We start from the raw sequence: 16,066 nt of genomic DNA on the forward strand, positions 1-16,066 counted from the left end.
CCTTGTAATGGCGGATAGAATAAAAAAATTCAAACCGAAAAGTCCCAGATCATTTGTGGGTCAATTGCGTATTTTGGGCACTAAAGGGCATTGAAATTGTATGTAGCTTTCAAAGAAAACAAAATCAAGTTCGAGTACGAATGTAATTGTCTGATTGAATCGGAGAGTCTCAAGTTTTATCCTCACGCAAAATGAGTTTGAAAAAAATAAATTCTTTTATTTATACTTGTTTCAGATAAAATATTGGCTCCCCTAAATTCGGTGCATGTAAAAAAGGGAAATGTAGGCTAGATTCTTCTAAATTTGTTGAGCGTAGCAAAGACAATTTCAGTGAGCCTAGATAATTCGCAAATTATTGCAAATAATCAATGACCATCCCTGGTAAATTGAGAATTTAATTTAATGTTTTGAATTCTCTGCATTTTTCTGAAAACATGGAATTAAAAAAATGTATAATTCATCTCAAAACTTTAGAATTCACGTTGAATTATTGGAAATTCTTTGAAGTACAGTAAAGACTCGTCTATCGCAAGACTCGTCTATTGCCAGATTCGGGACCCGCTTATCGCGTGATACCTTACCCCCACTCTACTTTCACATCTCTCGGTAAACCAATAGCTGAAAGGACGGGACTGAGTTGACTTTAACCTGAAGATTGCAGTACGGGACTGAGTTGACTTTAAACTGAAGATTGCAGTAGGTATTTCGACGTTATCTAGCGTGCGCGCGTGGAAACAATTGCAAGCTCACATCGCTAATGAGCGGACCAATCAACTGTTGTCACTAAAAGGCCCCTGCCTTCCAATGAAGTGATGGGAGCCAGTGAAATTTCTCCTTATTATGCGATAAACGGGACCCATTCATTTCAGAAGCCTTGCAATAAACGGGTCTTTACTGTATTTTGAATTGTGCGAAAATCTCTTTAATTTCTTAGTATTTTTTATTATTTATTATTTATTTATTATTTATTATTTATTTTTATTTGAAGAAACGAGCGCATCCTATTTCAGCAGTAGTTCACCATCGACCAAATTTGATGAGTTTGGAAAGAGTTGAGAAGAAGACCATGTTTTAGAAGAATTTATAAAATTAGAAATTAGAAATGGAGATAACTCTGCAGAATTCAAAAGACTCTGCAGAATTTAAATTAATTCAATGTGTATTCTAAATATTTTTAAATATTCGAAGATTCAATGATTCAAAGAAATAAAGATTGAATTTCACATTAATCAAGGACGTTCGCTAATTATTTTCAATAATTTACTAATTATCTAGGTTCAATAGAATTATGTGTGCTATGCTCATCAAATTTTGAAGAATATGGCCTTCATTTCCATTTCTTCAGTGCCCTAAATTTCGGTCAGCCAATATTTTATCTGGAACATGTTTAAACAAAAGAATTGATTTTTTGCAAAGTTATTTTACGATTCGATAAAACTTAAGAACATTCGTTTTAAACAGACAATCACCTTTATAAGGTGATTTTACGATATCCTACGTTATCACGTTAGGAGATACTACTTTTTGGGATTGCACGCACACCTTCAACTAACCGTACACCTACGTACAATGTCAATGCCAATGCCATGTAGTGCCGAAAATGCGCAGCGGACCCAAAAAGTTTTTGGGGCTTTTCGATTTGAATTGTTTTCTATCCGCCATTACAAGGAACGGCAATACTCCTGAGACTCTCTCTCTCTCTCTCTGTGTGTGTGTGTGTGTGCGTGTGTGTGTGTGTGTGTGTGTGTGTGTGTGTGTGTGTGTGTGTGTGTGTGTGTGTGTGTGTGTGTGTGTGTGTGTGTGTGTGTGTGTGTGTGTGTGTGTGTCCAGCATGTAAGACGAGTGAGGGTGTCTGGTCAACAGCTCAAAATAGGCAATACTGCAGAAGACTAAGTATCAAACATCGATACATTCGAAATTAACTCATTGCAGTAAGTGATTATTACTGTAGTAAACAGGAATATGATTGCATGAAATTCAAATGAAAAAATCCTGATTGGTTGGTTTCGAATTTCTTGCCTTTATTTTAAGCCTATAGGCTGTATGAGAAATTGAAGTTAAAAAATCCTGATTGGCTAATTTTAAATTCCGTGTCTTTGCTTTGGACCGGATGGGCTGTATGGCAAATTAAGTTTCTGTGACATGGCAGTTAAAAATGGCCTCTGCGCAAATATCTTCTTCTATACTGAGCTGCATTAAGAACTGCATTTGAGGCTATGCAACAACCCTATGCCTACAATATTATTGTCCTTATGTAATATTTTTCTTTTTCAATTTTCTTCGATATTTAAAATTTTTTAAAACTTTTATCAATCTTACGATCGCTTATGCGTAGCGTCTGTTGTCTCACAAAGCGCATGCGCCTATCTTTCATGGCCAAAAGATATTGCACCTCCAGGTTTTTGATATTCCTATCTTAATGAGATAGAATAAGTTTTATGTAAAATTTGAATTCGCCGATTTTCATCAAATCTTCACGTTTTAAGACAAGCTTCGTAAAAAAATGATTTTTACGAAGATTTTTGTCTGTAGTCTGCAGTATGTAGTATTTAATATCAGGTAGGCACATTTTTATGGCCAAAAAAAGAAAGAACGAGTTCTTGAACTAGACCTTTTTAACCAAAAGTTCTAGTTTTATCCATTGAAAATACTTTTTAAAAATAAAAAATTCCATTTGTCAGAAAAACTGTGCGACATTAAAGAAAGACCAGAAACTTATTGTTGTGTATTTTTAATAAAACATATGCTTATAAATGGGAAGTGAAGTCAAGAATAGAGAAAATTATGTGCATATAATACTTGAACGGACCCTATTGATATACCGAAAATTAAAATTTTCAGCTAAACGACGCGAGGTATGAAACAGAACTGTAGAAAATGAATGGTTATTTGCTCAAAGTCTTCTTTGACTGTTTAATTTTTTGTCAAACATTTGTATTACATTTCCGAAGCATAGTCTGATCACATTCAATTCCTGCTTAATATAATAGTTTCTTTTGTATGTGTCTGTTTTGTTTCAGGGACCGAAACTTCGTCGATGTAAGACTACGACGGAATCTAACAACCTACTTCTTATGTCAACGTTCGACAGTATCTGTGCTATTTTACAGTCTATCAAAGTATACTGCATACACAAAATATTTAATTTTGAATAAAAACATGTGATGAAAATTTCAAAGAAAATCCTAATGTACAGTTGCAGACTTATTTTATATCATTCAGATTTTTTAATCAAGGTAAAGACAATAGTCAGTGAAATACGACTTGTCAGTGACACCTTGGATGAATTTCTTTATTTATTGCCAAATATAATTAAAATTAAAATCTAAATGAAGGCTTCGTAAAAATTAGCATGCTTAAATATTAAATTGAATATAAACAATGGTAAAAAAGGAGAGTAAAGTATCAGTCAGCGAATTTGTGTTACAATATTAACCGATAACCGATTCAACTTTGATGGTCATTCTTATCGCGAAAATCTTCGAGAAGTGTTTTGTTAGTCGTGCGTCAGTGAATCGCTTGGAAGTTAAGGTATCAGGGAGCATAGCCATGCGCATATATCAAATAATAACAGCCTCTATTTGATACGTTATGGACTCGCCAATTCTTTAGAAAAAGCATTGTTAGCGATGTTGTAGTAAAAAATCGCCCTCTAGAATTTGAGAAAATGAATTTCTATTTTCGTCGAAAAATCTGATTCTTTAAATCATCCTGTTTTTCTTCGAGTCATAATTAACAAACTTTGCATCAACTATAATACTGTATTACGCCAGGCCTGTCAGCTGAAAGAAAATTGGCTCGGTATTGCTCAAAAGCCGGATGGTATTTCAACACCACCACCGACCTCCACTCGCTGCTAGAAAGGCGTCGTAGCGGTTTGTGGCGCGAACCACATGAAGTACATTCCAGAACTCAGTACTGCAGCTACGATTTGAAGTAGGTGCTTTAGGGCGACTGTTCTAAAAATGTAATATTTTTATTTTAAGGTGTAAAATGCAACTCGAATGAAAGAGAAATATTTACTAATATCGTGCGCTGAAAAATTATATCTTTTATGACAGGAATATGATTTTATTAATATTGCAACAATTTCAATATGTGAACAGTTATTATATTATTTTAACAATTTATTTATAAAGTGTAAGTTGATATTTAAAAAAATTGTTGAAATCCTTGGCCTTAAAAATTTATAAAAGTTCATACCTTTAATATGAGTTTAGTGTAATACAGAAATGTAGTGTGGAGGATTTAATTGCCTCTTTTATTTCGTATTTTAGAGGAATTAAATTGTTCAATAAAAAAGGCCTTAAAATTCTATATTGCAATAAACTTGTTGAGGTTAAAAAGAGTGTTAAATAGAGTGTTCTCTTGGTTCGCGGTAATAATGTGGAATTTTCTAATGTAAGTGATGAAACAAATCAAATTTTCTGTTAAAAAAAAGAGAAACTACACACCATAGATCTCACATTTCATAAATAATAAATAAAGGTTTCAAGAAAATTAAAATTCGCGGTACTAAAGTATAGCAGGCATTTATTTTTTCAAAATGCCCAATAAAATATAGAAATAAGCTATATTTTTTGTTGTATAAAATGATAATAATTTCCTGAAATGTTAATGCTAATAAGTAGGACAAAATTATTAGCAAAATTAATTAGCGTGTTTTAAATTGTAACTAAGTTTTACCCAATATTTTATGTGTACACTTTATTGTAATGAATATATCAAAAAATCATTTTCCGAAAAACTCCTTTTACAAAGGATTTTTGTTGTGAGGTTTAAGATTTTTTAAATTTTTCAGAATAAACCTATTAACCATGAAACTGTTGGCTTTGAAGACTTATTTCTAACTTTCTTAAAACAACATATTATGTACTTTCCTTATTCGTAAGACTTATACATTCTTTTACTGCAAAAATATTTATTATTTAAATTCTAAATTACTTCATTTTAATTTAAAATCAGTCGCCCTAAGACACCTTCTGAGACGCTACATGTCTACAGCACTGGATACCTCCCTTTCATTTCAGAGTGCGACCAATACCCTAAACCTCCGAAGCTGAGTAGAGAACTGGTGGTGGAACTCGAATATGTGGTAAATTAGTCAATTTCCCCTCTATGAACAGGTTTGTATTACGCCATGCCCTTTTCTTTTAATTACATCACCGTGTCCTTTCTATTCGCAAGGCAATTTTCTCATATGTATTTAAACCAATGGAACACGTGCTACGTAATGTTTGAATGATTCTTAAGGTGTTTTTGCTCGTTGGACACATTTTTTTACGGCCTCTCAATTTAGATGCATTAATTTTGTATCCTTAAAATTAGTGTACCGCAACTAACATTCGTATTTTCTATTAATAGTTTTTGAACAGGCAATCAAAAATATTTCTATTATCCTTTGCATTATCTTCACCGTCGTAGAAGGCCTAAAATATGTCCATGGTACTTAGACCTGCGCAGTAGATGCTGCACCTACTGTGTAGATCACTTTGAGCCTCTTACGATGAAGAAAAAAGTGTAAAAGTTGAAAAATAAATGTTGTTGCAGTTCATGCATAATTTTAAGTAACATAAACTGTCATTTATATTCTTACATTCAGACGTCCCGCAAAATTACTTTTAAAAAAACATCCGTCTTATCTACGAAAATGAAGGTTCCAGACAAAGAGAAAGGAATAAAATAGCCATGTACTATCGGTGGCAATAATTTGAATCCCTATTTCACACAGAATATTTATTTAAATATAGTTTAGATTAGGAACGTTAATCAGCTTAAGTGAAGCGAATTAAGGTCTAAAAGTTAAGTCTTCATTATTAAGGACAAAGGGGGTTAAACTCTGAACTTTGTTCTGAAAGTGATAACACGGATTCTCTGATCATGCCTCAGTTATGAGTCCTAAAAGGAGGACCATTGATTGAATTTATGAGGGAGATAGGAAGTTGTATTATGAGGGAAGAAAGGTTAATAGGAGAAAACAAAATGATTCTGGGAGGTGGAAAAAATAAAGATAATGAAAGGATTACAGAGAACATACATAAGTAACGGGTTTGGCCAATTATCCGAGGTCTCGACAGTTGGTATTCTACAGATGCAGAAGACTAGTTGAAAAATCTTTCAGCAAAATTATTTTTTTCAAGCAGGAACGTATTGTCAGTTAATTTTTATTTATAAATAAATAAATATACAAATATATACATAATATAATTAATGTAATTATAATAATATTTATACATTATATACTAAGGCGGAGTGAAAATGATCAAATTAATCAAATCGTTTGAGCTGAGCGAAAAGAATTTGTGCGTTGACATCCAAAAAAAGTAAAAAAAATTGAAATCAATTAATTAATATCTTCTGTTCCCTGTTTTGATTTGAAAATTTAATTTTTGAACATTCCAAAAAATTTCCCTATTGTTTCGAAAATTATGGCGAATTATTTCCTGTTTTCCATCCAGTAGCCACCCTGACAATTGCTCCAAAAATGATTAACATTCCAGACTTTTTGTTGAATTTTGTATACTATTTAAATCAATTTAATTTACTTATTAGAATCCTGCATAATTTAGGATAGTCCTGGTGAGAGGGCTCAGTAAACTATGTGGAGATTATTTTAATATAATTTTTTCTCTAGACCTATGCTTTATTATTATGAGTCAGTTATAATTCTAATTACTTTCCTAAGTTTTTTTGTTGAATTTACCTAATTATTATAAAAATAAGGGAGGTATTTTTTTAATTTATCTACCTTATTTGAAAACTATTGATTGTTTGAAGCCAAAAAACAATCCACATATCTGTATCCAATAAAATGGTTAATATGCGTATTGTACATAAACTTGCAATTGTACTTACTAAAAAATAAGGATAAAAAATACACTGAAACCTAACTTTGTTAAAGTTCACTACTATATCACCTTTCATTTACTACATAATGATTTAAATGATGCAGGAGTTGTTAACTAAATTGCAGGTAAATATTCATTTCGTGAAATCTGGTGAAAAAATATAAAGTTCATTTACATTATACGGAACTAGCATTAATAATTTTATTTTTAATATGGATGTACTTTTTTAAATATTGTTGGCTTCAAAATGTTATTCAAATTTAAAATTTAACTGCAGTTTCATTTTAATTAAACTAGATTGTATTTAAATTTCACACCATTTAACACCATTAAAGATCTACAATTTTAACTAAACTTTACTTAAATTTAATTAGATTTTACTTAAATGCTGAATTTAACTAAATCATATTTACTTTTTGAATTATCTAAATTGTATTCAATCTTTAAATTTAGTTGTACAAAATATTTTTTTAAATTAATTTAAATTAATTTAAATTAATTTTAAATTAAATTTTGATATTTCTAAATTAATTAATTTAAATTAATTTTATTTAACCAAACCTTATTTAACTTTTAAATTCACTTAAATTTTATTTTAATTTTGAATATAGCTAAAAATATAGAATATTTTTAGACTCTCTTTAATTTTAATATAATAAATAAGCTAATTCAGAGTTCAGAACATTGTTGGCGTACAGAGCCAGCCGATCTACTCAGCGGTAGCAAAGATTGCTATAGTGATGGCGAAGGCGAACGCGTGAAACAGAAAATCGCATTCGGTTGACATGGTCGAAGAACGCGGTTGCCATAGAAACGGCGAACATTTAAAGGAAGCAGCACCTCGATATGGTCGAAAATATAGTATCTAGGTAAAATGTCTTTGCTTAAACCAATTAAAATTTACTTGATCCCAGTATAATTTTTTTCTGTGTGGAAATGAAAAATGCTTAATCGTTGTCAATCGTTTTGGCATAATTAAGAAATATGATTCAAAAAGATTGAGATATTATATTTTTTCTTATCGATCTTAATTCATTATTTCTAGAAGGGTACTTATGGTTCTCGTTTACAGTTGAATTTATTTGTGGGAAAATTCAACACTTTCTTTGAAAATTACTTTATGCAGGTTGAAAACTTAACTGTTTCATATAAACATTTACGTTTTTGGGATAATCCTCCTTTTTGTTGAGTTTCAATATTTTAGGGTTAAAGTGAAAATATTGTTTGTCTGCGATATAAACTATACTCCTTAGTGAAAGAATATAATTTTTAGAAAAAGTAGTATTTTGATCGTTAAAAATGTTTTTTTTTTCTGAAAACTAAACTTTCTGAATTTTAAATTCGTCTTTTTTATTTAACTCAACTGCTTTGGATTTCAAAAAAAAGTTTTTAAATCTTTTTTAGTTGCAATATCACCTGTTATATTTATACATCTTATCTATGATGGAAAGGTTTTAGTATCATGTGAAAACTTTCGCATATTTCATCAAATTGTCACACAGTTTGACAGATCAACAAGAAAGATCGAGTTCGTTAACCAGCCATTTTTTTATAAGAATTCAAAAAGTTAGAGATTTTTCAAAACTTTTGATACCACTTTTTTCAAGATTCGAAAATTCCATCGACAGCTATTTATAATACACAAAAATACAAACAATTTATCTCCATGTCTTTTCTTGATATAAAATGAAAATGACCAAAGTTATATTATTTTCAATATCCAAAAAATCAAACGAAAATGGACATTTGAAGCCAAACAAGGCTCGCTATGGAAAAAAGTCAAGAACAGAAAAACGTTACTATTTATAATTTTTATTTATTCGTAAATAAACATTGAAAATAAAATAATTAAATTTGGGTAGAGACGATACAAGTTACGAAAATAAATGAGACAAAATTCATTCAACCAAGAAAGATTTAAAAATTTTTCACGAATATGGTTTTAACAGGAAGCGTAGTTTTTCTTTTAATCGTAAAAAAACAAGATTAAAAATAAAAAAGTTATAAAACAAAGGTAAGGCACATATAACCTGGATTGTCACCCACCGAAAGATGCTTTGCAAAAATGACGAAGTGCAGGTGTACAAAGGACCCATATAAATGATCATAAATTTGCTGAATGCCCGCAACATAAGTTTTTATGCATTTTAGGCTAAAAATACAAGAATTTGAATCACCTTTCCTTACAAAAAAAATTAAATTCTAGGGTAGCCGTTTTAATCAAGAAGAAGGACATGTCCGGATATATTTCGGTTGTTCGCATTCGCCAACAGTTAGCAAATGAAAGCAGTCAACGTTGCACTGCGAACAGTGCAACTTTGACTGCTTTCAAATTGTGATAATATAATTGTAAGTTAAAACTTACAAGTTTTATAATTGATGTTTAAAATGTTTTGTAAGTGGGACCAGTTTGCACCAAAATGCTCAATAATGTACGCTTACAGTCCTTCCATTATAAACTGACGTAATCGTTTTCAATTATCTAAATGGAAAAATCAAGCAATAAATAAAGAAATTTGCAAATTATAAAGTAAACAATTTTAAGGTAAAACATGAGAAAAATGAAAGGAAAGAATTATGTTTTGACCGAACAATCCTTAAAAGCAGAAGTGCAATTATTTTATTGGAAACAGCTTAAAAATCCTCAAGAAGCTATACAATTTTATTTTAAAATGTTGAAATACCTAGTGCCGTTTTCTGTTTTTCGAAATGTAATATTACTTTCATAGTGTTTGTAGAAGGTCGAAATATGCTGTTAAATTATATCATGCTCATATAGCATACAATCATTCAAGAAAAAGTAAATTTTTTTTCACTCTTTAATGAAAAGTAATTAAATTTTGAACGGAAGAGTTGAAATTTTAACTGGATAAATTAAGGCCCTTTATCAGAATGTCAATCGCGTCCGAATTTTGAGGCCGCACGGTTGAATATTTTTGTCTAATTTTGTGCACACCTCATCTTGATAACCATATGTCAAATCAAGCGGAGTCGGTTTTTCGATAAAATGTTTATATTTTTATTAATAATCAGAATAGAGAACAACAGCAGTGATACTCAATGAGAGCTGTACATGCATGTCCGTAGCGAGCCTGCTCACCCTCGTCAAACTCAAGGCAGCAGACTCCCCGCAGGCTGATAAATGACACGGAACAAATGAATGCCAGGCATTGTTACGAGATTTCGGCCAGTTAGAAAAACTGACATAATGACATCATTGATTCATTCAATTTCACTTAACAGAATTAATTTATATAATTTCAATAAATTGAAAAAAGATTCATGAAAACAGGTTAATATTTGCAGTATAAATGTGGTAGTTTGTAAAAAAAACAACAAATATTCTGTTTTGAATTTGTAGGCCGCACGATTAAATATTTTTGAATCATTTTTGCATACGTCATCTAAATCCTCACGTCTTGAAACACGCAGAGCCGATTTTCTAATAAAATCATTACGTTATAGATTATAACCTAGATTATACGCGCCCAAAATGCATATAAAACACTGCGTGTATATGCACACTGTGCATATAAAAAGCTACTGTTCTTCCCTTTTGATTATTAAACAAAATATAAACATTTTATAGAAAAAAATGACTCTGCTTGCTTCAAGATATGGTTATTTAGATGAGGTAAGCAAAAAATTAGACAAAAATATTCAACCGTGCGGGCTCAAAATTCAGACGCGATTGTTATTTTGATTTCCGTAATAATGACAAACTAACACTTTCATTATTATAAGATAACGGTCTGTTAAAAAACCTGTCATTATGAAACCGTGGATTCATTTAATTTTTATGTGCTAAATCAATTTATTTATATAATTGCCAAAAAATGAATAAAAGAATCAAGAAAATTGTTTAGTAATGCAGGAATAATGGTCGTCTTTAGGGAATTTAGTCTGACTTGTTTAAACAATTATTATTTATTTTCACAATTGTTTGTCCCTGTAAGTCGTAAGAATTCTGAAAGATTATTTTCTTCAGGATATTTATTACTCAAGAAAAAACATTTGTTTAAACAATTTTTTCCCGTAAATGGTAAAAAAAATATTATTTACTGCAAATGATCACACAATCAACGAATGGTCGATGTATTTTCTTTCAAGATATTTAGCAATTGAGTACTTGGTTCTTACTTTTTAGGCTGAAGGGTTGAATATTTTTGAATCGTTTCTTGCACACAGCATCTACATTCTCATATCTCGAAGCACACAGAGCCGATTTTTCAATTCAATTATTACATTATAGCTTATAATCTAGATTCTACGTGCATTTAGATTAAAATTGAAATCTAGATTTAACAATATATTCAGCTAACACTGCGTGTTACTACTACTGTTTTCCCCTTTTGATTATTAAAGAAAATATCAACAATTTATCGAAAAAATGACTCTGCTTGCTTCAAGATATGATTATTTTGATGAGGTAAGCAAAAAAATAGACAAAAATATTCAACCGTGCGGGCTCGAAATTCAGACTCGATTGGCATTCTGATTTCCGTAATCACGATAAAATAACACTTTCATTATTAGTTGATAACGGACTGTTAAAAAAACTGTCATTATGAAATCGTTGATTTATTTATTTTTTATGTGTAGAATCAATTAATTTATATAATTACAAACAAGTGAATAAAAGATTCAGGAAAATTGTTTAACGTGTGTAGGAATAATGGACTTCTTTAAGGAATTTAGTCTGACTTGTTTAAACAATATCATTTATTTTCACCATTGTTTCCCCGTGTAAGTTGTACGAATCGTTTGTGTCATCAATTGCAGTAAATAGTATTTTTTTAAGATGTGCGGGAAACAAATAGTTTAAACAAATTATTTTTTTAATGCACTAAATATTACGAGGAAAATAACCTTTCACAATGTCTATAGCTTAAAGGGGGAAACGATTGTGAAAATAATGAATAATTTTTTAACCAAGTCCGACTGAATTCCCTAAAGACTTCCATTATTCCTGCATACGTTAAACAATTTTCCTGAGTCTTTCATTCATTTGTTTGTAATTATATAAATAAGTTGATTCTGCGCATGAAAAATAAATTAATCCACGATTTTATAATGACACTTTTTGTAACAGACCGTTATCTCATAATAATGAAAGTGTTAAGTCGTCGTTATTACGGATATAAGAATGACAATCGCGTCTGAATTTTAAGTCCGCGTGGATGAATATGTTTGTCTAATTTTTTTCATACCTGATCTAAATAACCATATCTTGAAGCAAGCAGAGTCAATTTTTTGATAAAATGTTTATATTTTGTTCAATAATCAAAAAGGGATTATAATCTATAATTTAATGATTTTATTAAAAAATCGGCTATGTGTGCTTCAAGATATGAGAATTTAGATGGCGTATGCAAAAATGAGTCAAAAATATTTAACTATAAGGCCTACAAATTCAAAACAGAATACTCGTTTTTTTACAAACTACCAGGTTATTACTGCAAATATGAACCTATTTTCATGAGTCTTTTTTCAATTTATTCTGACTATTAAAATTAATTAATTCTGTTAATTAAAATTGAATTAATCAATGATTTCATAATTTCAGTTTTTTTAACTGGCCAAAATCTCGTAACAATGCCCGGCATTCATTCGCTCCGTGTCATTCATCACCCTGCGGGGAGTCTTCTGACTTGAGTTTCACGAGGGCTATCACTGAGCGTCACTGCTATTTTTCTCTATTGTTCTCTACGTTTTTGATTATTACACGAAATATACCTTCTCCTCCGAATACTCTTCTCCTTCTCGTTATAATGTAACCTATGGACATTGGGAACTGTTCAGACATCGAATACGCATTTATGATATGAGTTGGCGCCCGCTAGTGATGAACTCGAAATGATTTCTGCCTTCTATTCTGGTCCGCTGGCGAGCACAAGCGTCCACGGGCACGAATTTTGCTAGCTTTTTGATTCCGCGTGTGTGCAATGAATACATTCACTTGCTTCTTTAAGCCTTTTAGCGGAACAGTGAGGTAAAATCAAAAAACGAGGCTCAAAATAACTTGTAAAAGGAAATTCTTAACCGATTTTGGATTTTTGCTTTTAGAAACATTCAGAAATTAATTTTGAAGAGATTTTTGTGTGCTTTGTTATAAATAAATTCTCCTATCAAATAGTCTACACTATTTATTTTTCATTTGCAAACTAAATTTTTGGGATAAAATTACTTGCTTCTATCGAAAAAATAATACTTGATTATGAGAATTTGTCATCCGATATTTTTTAATAATTTAAGAAACAAATTATATAAATAAATGCCCAGTGTGGACATTTGAAGGCAGAAAGAAATTTTTTGTCTTAATTTTTGTCAAATCATGTCGTTCGTGATGCTCAATGATGGAACATTATCATGCGATATTTTTTTATTCATTTTATAAACAAATTATATGAAAAAAGCGCAGTGTGGCCATTTAAAGGTAGAAAGAAATAGTTTTTTCTCTTAATTTCCCTCAAATCATATCGCTAGTGATATTTAATGATGCAAAATTATCATGCGATATTTTGTAATAATTTTATAAACAAATGTTTAGTGTGAGCATTTAAAGGAAAAATAAATAGTTTTTTCTCTTAATTCTCCTCAAATCACGTACATATGAGTACAGTTAATCTTTCAGAAATTAACAATGTTTAAAATGTCAATTCTACTGTTCGAAATTCCACAATTTCAATGTTAGTTTCAAAGTTTAAACTTATAAATAGAGAAACATTCATAATTTAACTCTTCCCGTAAAACTTCATAATTTTGTATTTTGAACGTTTCTGTACAATAATTTAATTTTGAAGGTCTACATTGTCTACAACATATAAAAAATGTTGTCAACGATGAAAATGAAGGTGACTTTATTTCTTCATTTTAGACAATTGTGTCTATGGTAATCAATTTTTACGGTGAATAATAATTTTTTTACTTCGATCCAAATTTATATTCGGATAATTTTAGAAGATTTTAATTTGAAATATTCAATTCTATCTTCAATTTTAACTCCTCCCTAACGGAATTGTCTTAACTCTGAATTAGAAAAATTTTAGATGAAAACTTTAAATTTTGAAATCTTGTATTAAACAATTGCGCTAACGTCACAGTAGCTGCAATCCGCTCTTGATTTACAAGTATTGAAGCTAATTTATTATACCTATTGATTAACAATTGATGCTTTTTCGTTAAAAATACATATATTTTGTTTGAAAACAACACCGCAATGTAACCGCAATTATAATATTATAATAAACCGCAATTATAATATTTTTGGTAATTATCTTTTGGGTTTAAAATTCATTGCTTGGTTTGTTATGTACTCTGCTTATAATGGCATAATAAAGTCACCTCCAGCGCTCGTGGCCGCTCGTAATTGTATACCTACAACATCAACGCAGGAGGTTACAAGCATCGTATTAAATTATTTTAATTATCTTATAGCATTCTAATCTCATCAGTAACTTGACTTAGTCCGTGGCTATGATGTATAACCGGGTTCACCCGAGTAAAAGTTTAATAAAACATAAAATAATAATACTCCCTATAATCTCTATGAAACAAATATAATAATCAATACAATATACACTCGTAATTGCGCAAGTATTTCTAGAAGGGTCTAGATAGTAAAATGAATACAGTATTATATAAACCGTCTCTTCGGACTGGTTAGTCAGTTCTTCTTTAGTTCTTGCTCAGTTCTTGCTGAGTTCTTGCATAGCCATTACCCTGTACTTGTCATAAATTTTGAATTGAATAAAGTTTATTACCTAATAAATAGTTAATCATTTGGCGATCCTACCTTCGACCCATTTAAGGCGTAACAGGTTGAACAATCATCATTTTAGTTTAATTTTAATCACAGAAAAAACTGGTGCTTCACTAAAGTTGCGGCTCAAATAAAAGTTACTACCACTTAAAACTTGAGTTCCAATAAATACCTGTGGAGAGCCAAAAGGGTTCACAGAAAAAAAGTATTACTTCTATGATGGTCTTATTTTTATTTTTGCCTTAAATTAAGCTAATGTCTAAAATTTTATAATAATTATGTCTGAAAAAGAGCCATCAAGGGTCTTCAATTTAAAACAACATACAATTATGGCTAACGCTTAGTCTCTTGTATTAAAAACAAGCCCTACATGGTCTCGCTCTTAGACCTCTGAGCAGCTATAGCTTAGTGCAAAGAATTGTGACATCACAACTGAATAGAGCAAGCTGAGCGAGACGCGTCGTATAGTCGTCGCATCTGTTTCTTAATTGTTTGAGTATAGTTAATTGTGCCAAGATTTTTACACGTCGACACAAATAATAATGATAATAATATATTCAATAATCAGGACAAATCAATCACCCAGAAAACAGTTTCTTCGAATCAAAGAAACATTTCTTTAACATACGCGGGTCGAATAAAAAATTCCTTCGAATGAAAAAAGTTTGTTCGATTCGAAAAAATTATCTTTAATATTAAAAAATGTTTTTTTCAATTGAAGAAAATACGTTTGAATCAAAAAAACTTTTTTCAATTCAAAGAAATTTTTTCTTTGAGGATATATGTATATCAAAGAAAAGTTTCTTTTATTTTAAAGAAACTGTTTTATATGTGTAATTTGATTTATAACACACGCTTTACTTAGGTTATATTTTGCAGCTCTTTTAAATTTATAAAGTGACTTGATGCAAGCCCACAGTCTGGCTACATCCTTCTTTAAATATTATGTAGCGACTTGATGTTAGTCTACCTTCCAGCTAACAACTAGTTTCTAAACCATGCAGTGGCTCGATGTTAGCCTACATTATCGCTACCGACTACTTTCAAGACTACTGTGGATGTAACCTGGGATGGTATAAAACTCTAAGGACAGGCGATCGCGAACTGGCGCCAGTCGAAATACATGACGTGCGGTCTCCTTGTAGTACTTTGTGATTCTCACAAAACTAGAACCGACACACACCGACGCGTTGCAATGTTGCAAAAGGCAATGGGCTAGCCGGTAGCTAGCCGCCTTTTTACGCACAGTCCCTTGTATGCAGAAAATGGCGGCGTAAAGCGAGAGTAAAAGATACTGGCAGATCTATTTACGAGGGTGGATTGATAAGTTTCCGGCCTGACCAAGAAAAACAATGTTTTTAAGAATTTTTTTTTTTATTTCTCAACATAATCTCCTCCAAGGCTGATATATTTCTCATAGCGGTGTTCTAGTCTAGTAATGCCATCTCTATAGAAT

The 16,066-nt window shown here is 30.9% G+C and overlaps 1 protein-coding gene across 6 annotated transcripts in view; it reads left to right on the plus strand.

Annotated features, from left to right (window-relative positions):
• Positions 1–3,180, plus strand: part of LOC117170577 (CCR4-NOT transcription complex subunit 4) — a 424,579-nt gene extending 421,399 nt beyond the window's left edge. For all 6 annotated transcript variants that reach the window (XM_033357421.1, XM_033357419.1, XM_033357422.1 and 3 more), the window contains one exon: positions 3,021–3,180. In XM_033357421.1, the coding sequence (XP_033213312.1) occupies positions 3,021–3,043 (23 nt within the window). In that variant the 3' untranslated portion in view covers positions 3,044–3,180. The remainder of the gene's footprint in view (positions 1–3,020) is intronic.
• Positions 3,181–16,066: the final 12,886 nt, after the last annotated feature.

Source organism: Belonocnema kinseyi, chromosome 4, assembly GCF_010883055.1.
Source record: "Belonocnema kinseyi isolate 2016_QV_RU_SX_M_011 chromosome 4, B_treatae_v1, whole genome shotgun sequence".
Lineage (NCBI taxonomy): Eukaryota > Metazoa > Arthropoda > Insecta > Hymenoptera > Cynipidae > Belonocnema > Belonocnema kinseyi.